We start from the raw sequence: 15,399 nt of genomic DNA on the forward strand, positions 1-15,399 counted from the left end.
CTTGGGTGGCTCAGTGGGTTAAGCCACTGCCTTCGGCTCAGGTCATGATCTCAGGGTGCTGGGATCGAGTCCCGCATCAGGCTCTCTGCTCAGCAGGGAGCCTGCTTCCCTCTCTCTCTCTCTGCCTGCCTCTCCGACTACTTGTGATTTCTCTCTGTCAAATAAATAAATAAAATCTTTAAAAAAAAAAAATAGACATTCCACCCCTACAGGGACTGCAGAAGTTTCCCTACTGTTCACGTATCTTCTGCTGCTCTGGGTCATAGAGGAAAGCTACGCAGCTCACCTACCTCCGAGTGGGCATTTTCCCTCTTTGTGCATGTGAGTGTGCGTATGCGTGTGATGTGTAAGTGTGTGTGCACATGCATGTGAGCGGGATTGTGCACCCACATGTGGATATATATGGGGTGGGTGAGACCATGTCGCATGGTCTCGGGAAGAAGACTTACAGTTCCAATGTTCAGGGTCTCCAGGGTGAACTCATCCACCCGGGCGCGTTCAAAATAGTCTTCTAGGTTGTTGTCGGAGACCAGAAGGACTTGCTTGATGGTGTCAGATTTATCCCCGTAGAGCTTGATGTAGACCTTGGAGTCTGTGCTGGCCCCAGAGACATCCCCTGTCTTCAAGCTGATGTGGTAGCGGAAGTCTAGGCAAGTCCAGGGTGGGAGGCAGGGAGGGGGAGGGGTTAGAGCAGGTCGTGGGGGGAAGGGCTGGAGCAGGAAGGTGGTCTGTAGCCAGGGTGGGACACCGGGCTGGGAGTCGGCCGCTGAGCCCTTGCTTTAAGTAGACCCATGGTGGGGCGGGGCTGCCTTCCTCTCTGTGGGGGTCCCCTCATGGGCAACACTGGGATGCTGACCCCTGCTTGGCCTGCCCACAAGGTGTGAGCACACCCAGAACAGGAGAGCATTCCAAGAATACGAAGTGCAAGAGACTTGAAGGACCTAAGGCAACCACCTTGTCCAGTTTCTGATCTGACGGATGAGGAAACAGAGGCAAAGGAGTATCAAGCTTTGCAGACAGTGTTGCAAAGGACATGCGCAGTGTTGTTGCTAAGGGTTCTGATCTTGGCTCTACAAGTGAAGGATAAGAGGCTCAGAAGGGTACACGTTTGACTCAAGATGTCAACGGTTCAGGAGGAGCCAGCCAGGGGTGAAATTCTGCTGGGTACCTACAGCACCATTACGAAACAGGGCCCCATGCTGACATTGCTCCAGTATATCACCCAGAAAGATCCATACCCTCTGTGCCTAAGGGAGGATAAAAATGCCTGTTTGGCTAGTGTTACCGCCTCTGTCGCTCGTGTCCACAGAGGCCTGTGTGTGCTCAGGGCCCCACATCCAGTGCCACAAAGTCACCGTGTACACAGCCTAGACAGTGAAGAAAATTCCAGATCTTTCCTCAGAGCCTCTTCCTCTCCACCCTCCCCACTACTGCCCTGGGGGGATGAAGTGAAGAGTTCATGCTTGTTCCAAGGGCTGGCTTCCGGACAGAAAGGGGAGGGCACCTCCCTCACCAGGGACACACCCGCCACCTGGTCATCAGGACGACTCACTCTTCAGTGTTGCATTGCTGTCACTGGGCAGCAACTCTCGGACCAACTGACCGTCATCCTTATCCTTGTCCAGCCACCTGGTGGGCACACAAGGGGCTGTTAGCTCTTTGAGTGGCCAACGACCAACCACCCACTGTCCCGCTGTCCCTGCAGGGTCACCAGGGAGGTCAGAACTGGACACTCAGCAGAGGAAAAGACTCTACGAGAGCTGAGAACAAAGGGTCGCCGCCCAGACTGGGCAAGGGGGACTGCGCTGAGGAGAGGCTCCTGGCTGAGGTTGGAAAGGTGATGAGGAGTTGGCCGGGGGAAGAGGGAGGTGCCCTCGAGAGGGAGCAGCACATGCTGGGATGGAGCAGATCCGGCAGGAGCTGAGCAAAGGCCCTGTGGTTGGAAGGCAGCGAGGGCAAGAAGCCAGCATGCGGGGATAACGAGAAGGTTCACAGGGTGTAAGACTTTGCCAATCAGTAAAGCGTTTGTCTTGAAAGCCAAGAACAATGGAGTCACTGTCCTCAGCAAAAACAATCACCTCTTTTTAGGAGAGCCTACTGTGTGCACAGCACTGTGCCAAGGGCTCTGGGGGAGGGGAAGAAAGCAGAAAAGATACACTGACATCAATAAGACACTGCTCGGCCCCTAGGGAACCTACCGTCTAGTTAAGATAGGATAGACTAGGGGCACCCCAGGGGCGGAGGGTCAGTCGGTTAAGCAGCTGATTTTTGATTTTGGCTCAGGTCAGGATCTCAGGGTCGGGAGAGGGAGCCTCATGACAGGCTCCTCGCTCAGCACAGAGTCCGTTTGAGATTCTATCCCCCTTCCTCTCTGCCCCTCCCCAGTTCGCGCACACGAGGGCTAATAAATAAATAAAATCTTTAATTAAAAGACAAAGAAGATAGGACAGACTAGCCAAGGCACTGAAGGCCAGGAAAAGGATGGCTGTGGGCCCAAAGTAAGTGTGACAGGAATTTAAGAAATGAGGACAGTTTGTGGGGAAGCGGCTTGCTCGGAATCCTCAAGGAGGGATGAGATTTGCCAACAAGGAAAAGCTGGGTCGGGACCCTACAGGGCTGGGTCTGACGGCGGTGTCTCAACCCTACAGGGCTGGGTCTGACGGCGGTGACTCATCTATTCGTCAGAGTGGGCCATGGTCCCAGCTCTCTGCTGGCCATCCACCTGGGAGCAACGCATTGGACTGGTTCACCCGGAAAGTGCCCTCCCCACGGAGCACGGGGATGCATCCAGAGAAATCAGGTGACTGTGCAAAGCGGAGACACCCAGACCCCAGTGCTCACAGGGGTCCATGATACAGGTCATGGCAGCAGAAGAGGCACCCTCAATGTTCTCCAGTGCCATGGGGAAGCCAGGGGGCTTGCCTCTTGATCAGCGTCTCCCCATTTGGCTCTACGTCGGAGCTCATCTTGGCCACCCAGCCCTATTCCACTCCTGGCAGGGACTTGCCTTCCTGGCCACGGAACCCGGCAAAGGAAGCCAAAGCGTGGCCTCCCCTCCAGCCTTCCTGACATGGAGTTCAGGCCTCCCTAAACCACAGTCCCTCTGCCAATATACCCCACCCGAGGATAGGGTCCTCATCCCTTCTTTCTTGCCCTCCCTCCCAAGCACGTGGTCTTCTATTCCCACAGGATGTCGCTGCCTGCTGGCTGTTACCTCACATAGGATGTCAGTCGGCAGCTAAGTGATTATACTGGGCATGGGTTTTGGTGCTGCGAGTCTTGAGCACCAAAATTGTCTGGGATTCCAAGATAGGAAGACGCAATTGCAGAATTCTTGGTACTGACGATGGGGGTGGGGGGATGGGAGAGAGATTTGAGAGCAGGGACTGCTTCCCCGAGTCCCTTCAATCAACCCATTAGGAGCCTCTGCCTCTGTCCCGTGGAGGTCACCCGGGATTATCCACAGACAGAGGCTGCAGAGAAGAGTGTGGTGTGGCCCAGCCATCACTCCCAGGGACAGGGAGCGTGGAAGCCAGTGGGCCCGAGGCCATCGGGAAACCCCGTGCACCCTCCCATTGCTCTCTCGACCACTCACCCATCCCCAGGCCCACCCCAGCGGTAAAGGGACACCATGGCTTGTCATCTTCACTTCCAACTGAAGGGTATTAATAGATATTTCCAAATATAGTCATTTTCTTTCTGCTTCAGACATGTGGGCCCAGGTTCAGCGTGAGACGCTGCAAAATCGGTGAGCCTGTCTGCTGGTGATTTTATGGCTCTTTCCCCAAGCTCACAAGAAATGTGCAAGTGTGCACACCACACTCACAGAGCTGCCAGAGCTAACATGCTGGCACCACCTGACCATGGCAGAGAAGGTGGATAAAGAGGCCCTGTGTGCCATCCCTCAGGCAGTACACGTCCCGTGCAGGTGCAAGGGGCGGGAATTAACTTTCTTAAAACTGCACAAACCCTTTAAGTGTTTGGGGGCAGGGAGGGCTCTAGGGCGTTTGGGGGCCTTGGCTGACCTTCTGCCCTGCAATCAGCATCATTTGTGTCATTGGCAGACCCGGCTCCTTTCAGAGGGCAGCCCCATTTCACCCTTGCCATCACCGTGGGACGCGTGCTGGCCGGGAAGTTGCGGAAGACCAGAGAAGTTAAGAAATGTGCCCAAAGCCACACAGCAGGCAGGTGGCTAGACTCCTGGCGCCAAGCTCCTCCCTCACCATGTATATAGCCATGCAGACAGTGTGGACATAGCAACCTCTTCCTCGTCCCCTTTCTGGGTTCCCTGTCCTTCTACTGACCAGTCTCAGGGCTCAGTCCAAACAATTCTCTCTCTCTCAGGATCCTATCCATTTCCCTAATTTTAAATTCTACCACTATGCTCTCATTTACTAGAGCTATTTCTCAAGGCTGGACTCTGCCTACTCAACTCACAAGCATCTCATACCTAATATGCCCCAGCTAAGCCTCCAGAGTCCAGTCTGACCCCATTCTCAGGCCTTCCTCCCCACCCCCCGCCCCAGGCTCTTGGTTTCAGCAGGAAGTGCGGCCTCTGCCCACCCACCAAAGAGAGACTTGGGGTCTCTAACAGTCCTCTCTCTCTCGGGGGCACACCCCATGAACTCTACCTACAGGACCTATCTCTGGTGTAGCCCGTTCCCCCTACCTCCACTGCCACCACCTAAGGCCACCTGCCCTAGGGCTTAAATGTGTTTTAAATGTGTTACGGGCTTAAATGTGTCCCCTAAAAGTGACATGTTAAAGTGATATGTTAAAGTGATATGTTAAAGCCCCAGGACCTCAGACTATGACCTTATTTGGAAATAGTGTCCTTATAGAGGTAATCCAGTTAAAATGAAGGCAGGCCTTCATCTAAAATGGCTGGTGTCCTCATAAAAGAGGGACATGTGAACACAGAGACAGACATGTACAGAGGGAAGACGATGTGAAGACCCAGGGAGAAAATGGCTTCTGACAAGCCTAGAACACCTATGGCCAGCAGAAGCCGAGAGGCAGGGAGCAGAACCTGTTCAGAGCTCCCTCGGCGGGAACTCAGTTAAATTCTGAAATTGCCATACTGTATCTTTAAAATGTAACAACACTCTCGTACTTAAATAGACAGGTCAGGGGTGCCCTGGGACACCTGACCCCAGTGGCTCACCACCGGCAGGTGGGGTGGGGACAGTCTAAGCACCACCAGCAGGGGCCCCCTCTTCAAGCCACAACTATGCTCCCGGTCTGGGGTAGCAGGCAGGGCTGAGTGTCCTCAAAAGCCAGGGCCCCGGACGGAAGCTGGAGTGCACAGAGCGCAGCAGGCCACGCACCTGAGACACGGGAACTCCACGTTGTCGCTCTCTGGCTGCCCCTCTTCTCTCACCAGCACCCGCTCCAGGAACCAGCCGCTGCCTCCGCCTTTGCCGTCATGCCTGATCCTCACCCGCCTCACCTTCCGCATGGTGACCGCCTCGATGGTGAACTCGTCAGCCTTCGGAGGGGAAGACGGCAAGGCCGGTAGGATGGGGCTCCCTTGGGACCCAAACACCAAGCAGAGACACAGGCCCAGAAATCAGAAAAGCCGGGGCTGATGGGTGGGGCTGCTGGTCTGTCACAGGTGGGTTGAGGGGTACCTGGAAAGAACAGGTCTAACCCCTCCTCCAGCTGCTCCCAGTGGGAAGTCATTCCATGTCAAGTTCCCAACAAGGGAGGGCTGTATTTTCTGATTAAACTGTGGCCATTCCCTATGATCTCCTAAAAGGCAGATTCCCCAGGAGGAGGGATAGGATAAGCTGTTTGTTACCAGTCACTAACCATGTATCATGACTTAATTCCTTGGCCAATCAACTCAGGCTCCTGCTACGAAAGGTTACCAGCCCGCTTCTAAGGCATGGCTGGGAATGACTGGGGAGGGCAGGAGAACTAGTGGTCTTGCTAATTGCACAGTTTTGCCTGCCAATGGGGCAGCAGAAGTGCAGCAGGGGCTGGAGAGTTGCCAAACCTACACGAGCACACCTGGGAGCCTCCCGGAACAGGAAGAGGAGGGTGCGATTGATTGATGGATAAAGGATTCGAAAGAGGTAGAAGCGTGGGAAAGGGTGGGTGTGGATGGGAGTGAGAGCGGAAATGTACAAATCTATGTGAAGTCACCCCCTCCGGCCCTCCCCAAATGAGCCTGGGTCCACCCACAACACTCAGATTATTTTGATCACCATAGTTTTCTTGTGTCTGTGACCCCAAGGTCAGCTGGAGTGGCCTCTGAGAGAGACCTCCACTCGATCTCCAGGGTTTGCCCTGCCCTCGCTGAGGATGGGGCAGCAGAGGTGGGAAGAGAGCCCAGGATTGTACTAGGTCAGTCTGCAAATTGGCTTCACCTGGTAAGCACCATGAGCCTCGCTTGACTGCAATAATGACCCTACTGAACAGCTGCTCTGTGATGCAGGCCAGGCAGTAGGTACAGCTGTGCTCCTAATTCTCATATCAGCTGGCACAGGCGGGCATCGCTTCCCTGTTTCACATGTGGGGAAACTGAGGCTGGGGGAATGGAGCGACTGGCCCCATGCGGGGTTTGCCCCCAGATTTCCCTATTGCCCCACACAACCTACCCAGGAAACCCATTTGACAGGTGGGGAAGGGACCATGACCCCTCCAGGGTCGGTTCTCCAAGTCCCTGCTGGATCACCCCAGGAGCCCAGAGGGTGTCATGTATGCTAGTTTGCTGATGGCCGGGGCACCCATATCAGCTTCAGCAGAACAGGGAGGACAGGGGAAGGGGACCTCAGACCAGGGCCGGGTAGGTGGGGACGGAGTGGGCTGTACTCACATTGCCCTTCTCAAACAGGTCATTGTCATTCCTGCTGTTGTACAGAAGCCGCTCGCCTGTGTCCCCCACGTCACCGTAAAGGCACAGGTAGACATTGGCATCAGTTCCCGCGCCTTCGAGTTCTCCAGTGCACACGGTCACACGGTACCGGGCCACTGTCAGGGAGAGAAAGGGACACACTGATGGCCCCCTGCTCCCAGCACTGGCCCTGCTGCTCCTGCCTCTAAGTGCCCCTCCCCTGCACCCGGTCAGCTGGGACTGCAAACCCCATGCCGCCCAGTCAAAGGGCAGCTCACCTGCAGGTTCCTCTTCCCAAACAAAGCAGAGGTTCCCAGGCCTGCTCAAGGATCAGAATTCCATGGGAAAGTCTTGTAGGAGACTCTGGGGGGGCTTGGCAGTGTTTGGGGACCACAGGTCTGATTCAAACATTTTGACCCTTGGTTCTATCTAACCCAGCAGACTCTTCTGCCTTAGGTTGTTCTCCAATTCTTATGTGTCCTGTCTTCTCACGGAAGAGCCAGACTGAACTTTGCTTCAGAACGGAAAGGCACAAAATGCAGTCACTGTGGGAGGGGCAGCAGCTTCTCTCCCTGTTGAAAATGTGCCCTGGAGGAGACGGGCCGGCATTCCTGCATATCACAGCTTCCCTTCCTCACTTCAAATATGCTAGAAAGTGAAATTCATTCATTCATTCACTCACTCATTCATTCATTTGCCCTGTATCTATTGGCTGAAGCCCAGTAGGCACTAAGCACCATTATAGAACCTAGGTTCAGCAGTGAGCAAGACAGACAGACTTCTGCTCCCATGGAGCCTCCATCCAACTTGAGAGTGGACGGGTGGAGAGGAAAGATGGACAGTGACATCACACCAAATTATGAACAGGAAAATTCCTGAGTTACATCTGCAACAAAGATTACATGGGAGAGGGGTGCCCCAGAGTGGGATAGAAGTGGAGGGATTATGGCGGGGGAGTGAAGAGGATTTGGAGAGGCAGAAAAGCTTGCAGCAGGAAGTTGACATCTGGTAAGATGCCAAGGAGAAGAAGCCAGCCACAGGAAGCTCGGAGAGAAGAGTGTGCAAGTAAGTGCGAAGCACTGCCATGGGGAGGAGGGGGCGAGTGTTCCAGGAGCAGAGAGAAGGTCAGTAGGGCCTGGGTGAGGGGGGTTCGATGAAGTCCAGAAGTGGACCAAGGCCAGCATGGGACAGAATTGGTATGACAGGTCAAGGTAAGAAGTGTGACTTCCTTTGGTTGTTTTTTTTTAATACAATGGGAAGTCATTCAAGGGCTTTAAGCAAAAAAGTAACCTGATCTGAATTATATTTTAAAGAGCACTCTGGCTGCCATGCGGAGAACTGATTGTATGGGAAGAAGGAGTGACTCAGAGAGGCCTCTTAGGATAATAATTAGAGTTGCCTAGAAAAGACAGGAGGGTATCTAGGATTGGGGGTGCTGTGGAGATGGAGAGAAGCCAGTAGATTAGAGATATACTTTTAATGTAGAATCAACAGTACTTGGTGATGGATTGGATAAGTAATTGAGGCAAAGAAGAATCATGGATGACTCCTAGATTTTGGCTTGGGTAACCAGGTAGATAGTATTTCTAGTAAGAAGTAGGCATGCCTGAGGGAAGCATAGGTTTGGAGACAGAAATCAATGGTTCTGTTTGTTCATTATAAATGTGTGCTACTAGATGTTCTTAAAAGAGGCCAAGAAGGCACTTGAATATGTGTCTGGAGAGTCAGGATTACTGACATGATATTGGTCATTGGCACACAGATTCCCTTGAAAGCTATGAGTCCAGATGAGATCTCCCATAGAGAAGATTATGGAGGGACACCAACATTAGAGACCAAGCCCAGGAGAAGCTAGCAACTCAGATGAGAAGCAGCCAGTGAAGCACGGGGGAAGAGTACTGCTGGACATGTCTCTAAATCAAGAGAAGGGAGGAATGGTCGTCTGTAGCAAATGCCACAGAGGACAAAGAGTGACTTTTGGTTTAGCTACATGGAAAGCACTGGTGTCAAGGACAAGAGCAGCCATAGTGAAATTGTGGGGGAAGGGAAGAAGCCCTATAACAAGAGTCTAAGTACAGAATAGGAGGTGGGAAATTAGATATAGCACCTGGATGCCTGGATGTAAACCTTCCCTTTAGTCTGTTGTGAAGAGGAATACAAAGAGAAATAATAAGCTAGAGTGGGGTATGAGTTTAGAAAAGTTTTATTTTAAAATGTTTAAGATGTGAGGTACTAGATTATTATCTATAGGATCATGTATAGGATGATGATCCTGTAGAGAAAAAGAAAATGATAACAAGGAGAGAAGAACTAGTGAAGTTCTTTAGAGAGAAAGAAGAAAAAGGACCAGAGTATAGATAGAGGACTAGCTTTGCTAGGGTTCAAGAAACTACAACAATAGGGACTGGGGGAGGGCAGTGATAAATTGTAGGACAGCTTTGAATACAAACTGAGATATACTGAGTCATGAATTTTTTTTTTGATTTTTAAATTTTTTATTTTTTATAAACATATATTTTTATCCCCAGGGGTACAGGTCTGTGAATCGCCAGGTTTACACACTTCACAGCCTGAGTCATGAATTTTTTTTAAAAGATTTTATTTATTTATTTGACAGAGGTGATGAGCAGGCAGAGAAGCAGGTAGAGAGAGAGAGAGGGAGAGGGAAGCAGGCTCCCCGCTGAGCAGAAAGCCCAATGCAGAGCTCGATCCCAGGACCCTGAGATCATGACCTGAGCTGAAGGCAGAGGCTTTAACCCACTGAGCCACCCAGGTGCCCCTGAGTCATGAATTTTAAATGAGACCAGTCTGCAAGGCTGCATGTTTTGCTACAGTGAGTCTACAAGGCTACAATAACTGAAAAGGTCATTTGTTGGCTTTACCTAGGATAGGGTTTATCCAGGTAAGCATGATAGAGAGATATAAGGACAGAAAAGGTAAGGGAAGGTTTAGAGGTAGGTTATAATGGTGGCCCATGCAATCCAAGCCATGTATACAAGAAAACTGAATATAAGGGAAGGTGATAATAAAATCAGTGATATTATAGGTCTTGACAAAGTTAAAAAAATGTTAGAGTGGGAAAGGCAAACCTATGGAGATGTAAAAAAATCAATGGTTGCCAGGGTGTGGGTAGGAGGGAAAGGAAGAGATAAATAGGGAGAGCACAGAGGATTTTTTTAGGGCAGTGAAATTACTCTGTATAACACCATAATGATGGATACAAGTCATTATAAATTTGTCCAAACCCACAGAATGTACAACACGAAGAGTGTTCCACAAGTAAACCATGAACTCAGGATGCTAAGAATGTATCAATGTAGGCTCATTAATTATAACAAATGTATCACTCGGGGGGGGGATGATGATAAAGGAGAGGGTATGCATGTGTGAGGGAAGGGACTATATGATAAATATCTACACCTTCCTCCCAATTTTGCTGTGAACTTGAAATTGCTCTAAAAAATAAAGCCTATTTTTAAATATGAAGGAGCTAGTAAGATATTCCCAGAAAAGCAATAAGTATAAAACTCCATTGGTGGCTTTATAATATATATATATATGTAATTTGTATGACAGTATAGCACAAAGGAGGGGGAAGAGAATAAACCTATACTGCAGGAAAGTTTTTGTGTATTATTGAAATTAAGTTGCAATTAATCTGAACTAGATTATTGTAAGTTAAGATGGTAATTGTAATTCTCTGGGTTATCATAAAAAAATAACAAAAAATATATATTAAAAGAAACAAGGGAACTAAAATGGTATTCTAGAAAATATTTCTTTAACACACAAAAAAGTGGTAATATAAAATGAAAGGAACAAAAAAAGACACGAGACATAAAAAACAAATAGCAAAATGGCATTCAAAATCCTGCCACATCAGTAATTACATTAAATGTAAATGGAATAAATATTTCAATCAAAAGGCAGAGTGTGGTTGTCATCCTGCAGAGACGGGATGGGTCCTTTCACTGCCTATTTGCTCAGATATCAAGGATGATGATGACACACATGTACCAAGAGTGAACATAAGAAGAATTATGCACCTAATAAGGAGTTCTTGGGAGAGTATGGTGGATTTCCAAGAAGGTCCAAAATTGGCTTGAGAAGCAGGGAGATTTTATGGTGATTAGGAGATAAGAGTTCCCTTGTGGGGGGATTGAGGGGGTCAGTTCTTGCATGGCTTGACCTTTCCACCAGTGCTAAGGGAGGCAATATCCAGTCTTCTTATCAAACTGCCCAGATGTCAGGCAGAAGGGGGTGGGGTAGTGTAGCCTGAAAAATGTCAGCAGTCACACACCAAAAAAAGTCATACTATTGCACAGAGATTGGCGAAATTGATAATTGATCTATGTGCTATATACAGAAATACACTGTAGATTAAAAGACACAAATAGGTTGAAAGTAAAAAAATGACCACCAGAACTGGCTATACCTGAATAGACTTAAAACAATTGTAAAGATCAAATTGGTAATTTTAAAGAACTACTCAGAAAGAAAAGCTCAGGCCTAAATGTCTTTATTATCAAATTCTACCAAGCATTCAAAGAAGAATTAATACCAGTTCTTCTCAAATTCTTCCAAGGAAATTTGGAGGGGAGGATATGTCCAACTCATTTTAGGAGGTCAGCGTTACTCTGATGCCAAACCAGAAACAGATATCACAAGAAAAAAAATTACAGACCTATCTCTTTTCTGAATATGGATGCAAAAATCCCCAACAAAATACCAGTGAACCAAATCCAGCAACATAAAGAATTATATACCTTGACAAAGTAGAATTTATCCCAAGGATACAAGTTTTAAAAATCAATGTAATGTATCACATCAGTAGAATAAAAAAAGTATAACATGATAATTTCAATAGAACTCAGAAGAAACATGACAAATCTATCACTCTTTTATGATAAGAAAACCATCAACAAACTAGGAATAAAATGGAACTTCATCAACCCATAAAGTTATCTATGAAACACCCCCAGCGAACATGTAATTAATGATGAGAGACTGCATGCTTTCTTTAAGGTCAGAAACAAGGCAAGGGTATCTGCTCTCATCATTTGTTTTCAACACAGTGCTGGAGGTTTTAGCTAATGCAGTTAGGCATCCAGACTGGAAACAAAGAAGTAAAACTATCTCTGGGCACAGATGACATGATCCTCTACACAGAAAATCATAAGGATTCCACTCAAAATTATTTGAACTAATAAATGAGTTCAGCAAAGTTGTAGAGTATATCAATATGCCTGAATCAATTGTATATGTATTCTTTTGCAATAAACAATCTGAAAAGGAAATTAATAAAACATTTCCATTCAAAAGAGCATAAAAAGAAGAAAATATGAAGACATTTAACAAAACGAGGGAGAAACCTATGCTCTGAAAACTACAAAATACTGTTGAAAAAAATTAAAGATTACTTAAATAACTAAAAAAGCATCCCACGTTGACTGCTTGGAAGACTTACTGTTACTAAAAGGCAAACACTAAGTGTTTTCAGCCTTCAGCCTCTGCGTAAATGAAGCTGATGCTTTTGTGTTTAGCTTCCAGTAATAGAACTGGTGGCAGTAAGAGGGAAGAAAGCCTCAACTGGCCTGAGTACGGAAATGGAGAGGCACAGAAGGAAAAGAGGAACATGAGCCTCACTCATTCTTAATCCTGACGCAGGACAGTTCTGCTCTTTCAGCTGTAACTATCAGGCAATACCCAGAAGCAAACTGATGAGGGGAGACAGCAATCCTTCTGCCTGGAAATTCCAGTCCTGTTTGATCAGGAGCACTAAGGTCCATTGGGCTGGAAGTTCTCAGGGCTCCTGATCTTCTCCAGGGGCCCCTCCCAGCCCACCAACCATTGGGGTCCCAAGCTCGTTCTCAGCAGGAAGTCCACAGACAATTAAAAAATAACTGTGTTGTTAGCCACCAGCAGTGAAAGACTTCAAACAAATGGGTAACTACCAGAGCCTCTTGTACTTTAATTTAAAAATGACAACTCAGCCTGATTAACAAGAAGCTCCTCTTTTCAGCAGTTGAGTCCAGTGATTCCTTGGCCACTCATCAGCAGTGTGTAATCACTTCAGCTGCAAATGCAGGGGAGCGTGCAGGGCGCATGGCTCCTACCATCTCACCGAACTCCTGATCATAAGCGGTGCGTGTCTAATCTGTGTCCCCTGGCGGTGTTAGTCAGTGAGGTCATTCCTCAAAGCCTCTTGCTGTCAGACATGGCATTAATTGCTTCTTTGACTGGCTCTTGCTTTAGAAGTAAACCCGGAGTAACAGACTTATTTATCTTTGTCTATCTATTTATTTATCCTTATCTATTTACTTATCTTTATCTATTTATTTGAGAACATGCATGCATGTGCTGGGGTTGGCATGTGTGTGTGGAAGAGCTAGAAGACGAGAGGGGGATGGGAAGGGACGAGCAGACTCTGTGTTGAGCACAAAGCCCAACATGGGGCTCGATCCCAGGACCCCAAGATCATCACTTGAGCAGAAACCAAGAGTTGGACGCTTAACCAACTGAGCCACCCAGGTGCCCCAAGAATGGTTTTAAATTGGTATTATTATATGTGAGTTCAAGGCTTTCCACTCAAGGGACTGCCAGGAAACCCTGCATGTTATTCACAATACCCTGGTGCCAGCTGGGGAAGTGAGACTTGCCATGAACTCTTTACCGTTACAAAGAAGCATCCAGAACACCAAAGGAGATCCAAGTTCCTTTAGAGGTGAGTGAGGATAAGGGGGTGTTCCAAGCACAACAGAAATTTATTTAGGCCAGATAAAGCATCGGGGAGATGGAATCCAAGTCGACATGGGCTTGAGAGTACTGCCAAGGACCCCCCCAAGAAGACGTCGAACTTCATTTAAAGCCAGAACAGACAGCCCTTCAATCTAATCCTGTTCACCAGAGACTTTTTTTTCCATTAAAATGGTTCTTTGATAGTATTACAGAGGACAAAAACCAAGAGCTATCACAGCCCCACATCTTGCACACTGTTTAAAATGTGACATGCACGTTTACCCATGTAGCTTACAGACACACTCTTTCTCCCCACCCTTCCTACCACCGTCTCTCCTTGTCTGTCAGATCCCTACTCAGAGAAGACCTAGCTTAAATGGCACCTCACCTGAAGGTTCTCCCAAAGTGTGGGCAGAAAGCTCATCTGGCCACAGAGTCTCGACACCATTCTTTCACTGAGTCCGACCGGAGCCACCTTCAAAATAGCTCTTGAATTTACCCTCTTTCTAGTCTAGTTAATTCTTGCTCACTTTGAGTACCTCTTCTCCCCCCTTGATGACTTCTTTTTTTTTTTTAAGATTCCATCCATTTATTTGATAGACAGAGATCCCAAGTAGGCAGAGAGAGAGGGGAGGAAGCAGGTTCCCTGCTGAGCAGAGAGCCTGATGTGGGGCTCGATCCCAGGACCCTGAGACCATGACCTGAGCCGAAGGCAGAGGCTCCAACCCACTGAGCCACCCAAGCGCCCCCCACCCCCATTGATGACTTCTTATAGGTTTGCCTCTAAGATCCATCCTCCACACACCCATGAGTCAGGCCAGGAGAAATGTTGGGGAGAAGGAGCTAGAAGGAGTTGCAGGATGGAGCGGAATGTCACCAAGGTCATGAGAGGGCTGGGGGGCAGAAGCCTGAGCCAGGGGTGGGGTGCATCACTCATTCATGGGATGATCCGAGGAAGGTACTGGGACCAGGATGTGGATGAGGGGATTTTCCATTCAATCACTGGAAGGAGTAGGACAGAGGCTCTGAAGTCTTGATGTGCAAAAAAATTACTTGGTATGCTTGATAAAAATGCAGATTATCAGGGATAGCTCTCAAAGAATCTAATCAACGTCTCTGGGATGCAGCCAAATTATGTCCCCCACGCCCCCATCCATATGTTCAAGTCCTAACCCAGGGTGCCTGGGGGACTCAGTTAGTTAAGCATCAGCCTTTGGCTCAGGTCATGATCCCAGGGTCCTGGGAACAAGCCCTGCATCAGGTTCTTTGCTCAGCAGGGAGCTTGCTTCCCCCTCTCCCTCAGCCTGCTGCTCCACCTACTTGTGCTCTCTCTCAGTCAAATAAATAAATAAATCTTTTTTTTTTTTTTTTAAAGTCCTAACCCCCAGTATCTCAGAATATGACAATATGGAGGTAGGGTTTTTAAGGAGATGATTAAGCTAAAATGAGATCCTATGGGTGCATCCTCATCCAATATGACATAAGAAGGTATTAGGACACAGAAAACAGGACACTTGGAGGGAAGACTGTGTGAGGACACAGCAAGAAGGCTGCCACCTACAAGCCAAGGAAAGAGGCCGCATAAGAACCCAAGCCTGATGACACATTGATCTTGGACTTCCAGCCTCTAGAACTGTGAGAAAATGAATTTCTGTTGTTTAAGCCTCCAGTCTGTGGTATTTTGTTATGGGAGCCCGAGCAGATTAAGAGACTGCCCTAGAACAATGAAAGGAGTTGGGGGTCTGGAGAATGACTGAGAGAAACATTATACCACCTTCAGTGGAAGGAAAAGTAACCAGAGGACACCAGAGATGGGATTGATC

The 15,399-nt window shown here is 48.3% G+C and overlaps 1 protein-coding gene across 2 annotated transcripts in view; it reads right to left on the bottom strand.

The window, feature by feature from the left end:
* Positions 1 to 15,399, bottom strand: part of LOXHD1 (lipoxygenase homology PLAT domains 1) — a 149,399-nt gene that overhangs the window by 73,099 nt on the left and 60,901 nt on the right. For both annotated transcript variants that reach the window (XM_059410058.1, XM_059410056.1), the window contains exons 13-16: positions 6,821 to 6,975; positions 5,328 to 5,488; positions 1,553 to 1,629; positions 450 to 646 (exon numbers count right to left, since the gene is read on the bottom strand). In XM_059410058.1, the coding sequence (XP_059266041.1) occupies positions 450 to 646; positions 1,553 to 1,629; positions 5,328 to 5,488; positions 6,821 to 6,975 (590 nt within the window). The remainder of the gene's footprint in view (positions 1 to 449; positions 647 to 1,552; positions 1,630 to 5,327; positions 5,489 to 6,820; positions 6,976 to 15,399) is intronic.

Source organism: Mustela nigripes, chromosome 8 (assembly GCF_022355385.1).
Source record: "Mustela nigripes isolate SB6536 chromosome 8, MUSNIG.SB6536, whole genome shotgun sequence".
Classification (NCBI taxonomy): Eukaryota; Metazoa; Chordata; class Mammalia; order Carnivora; family Mustelidae; genus Mustela; species Mustela nigripes.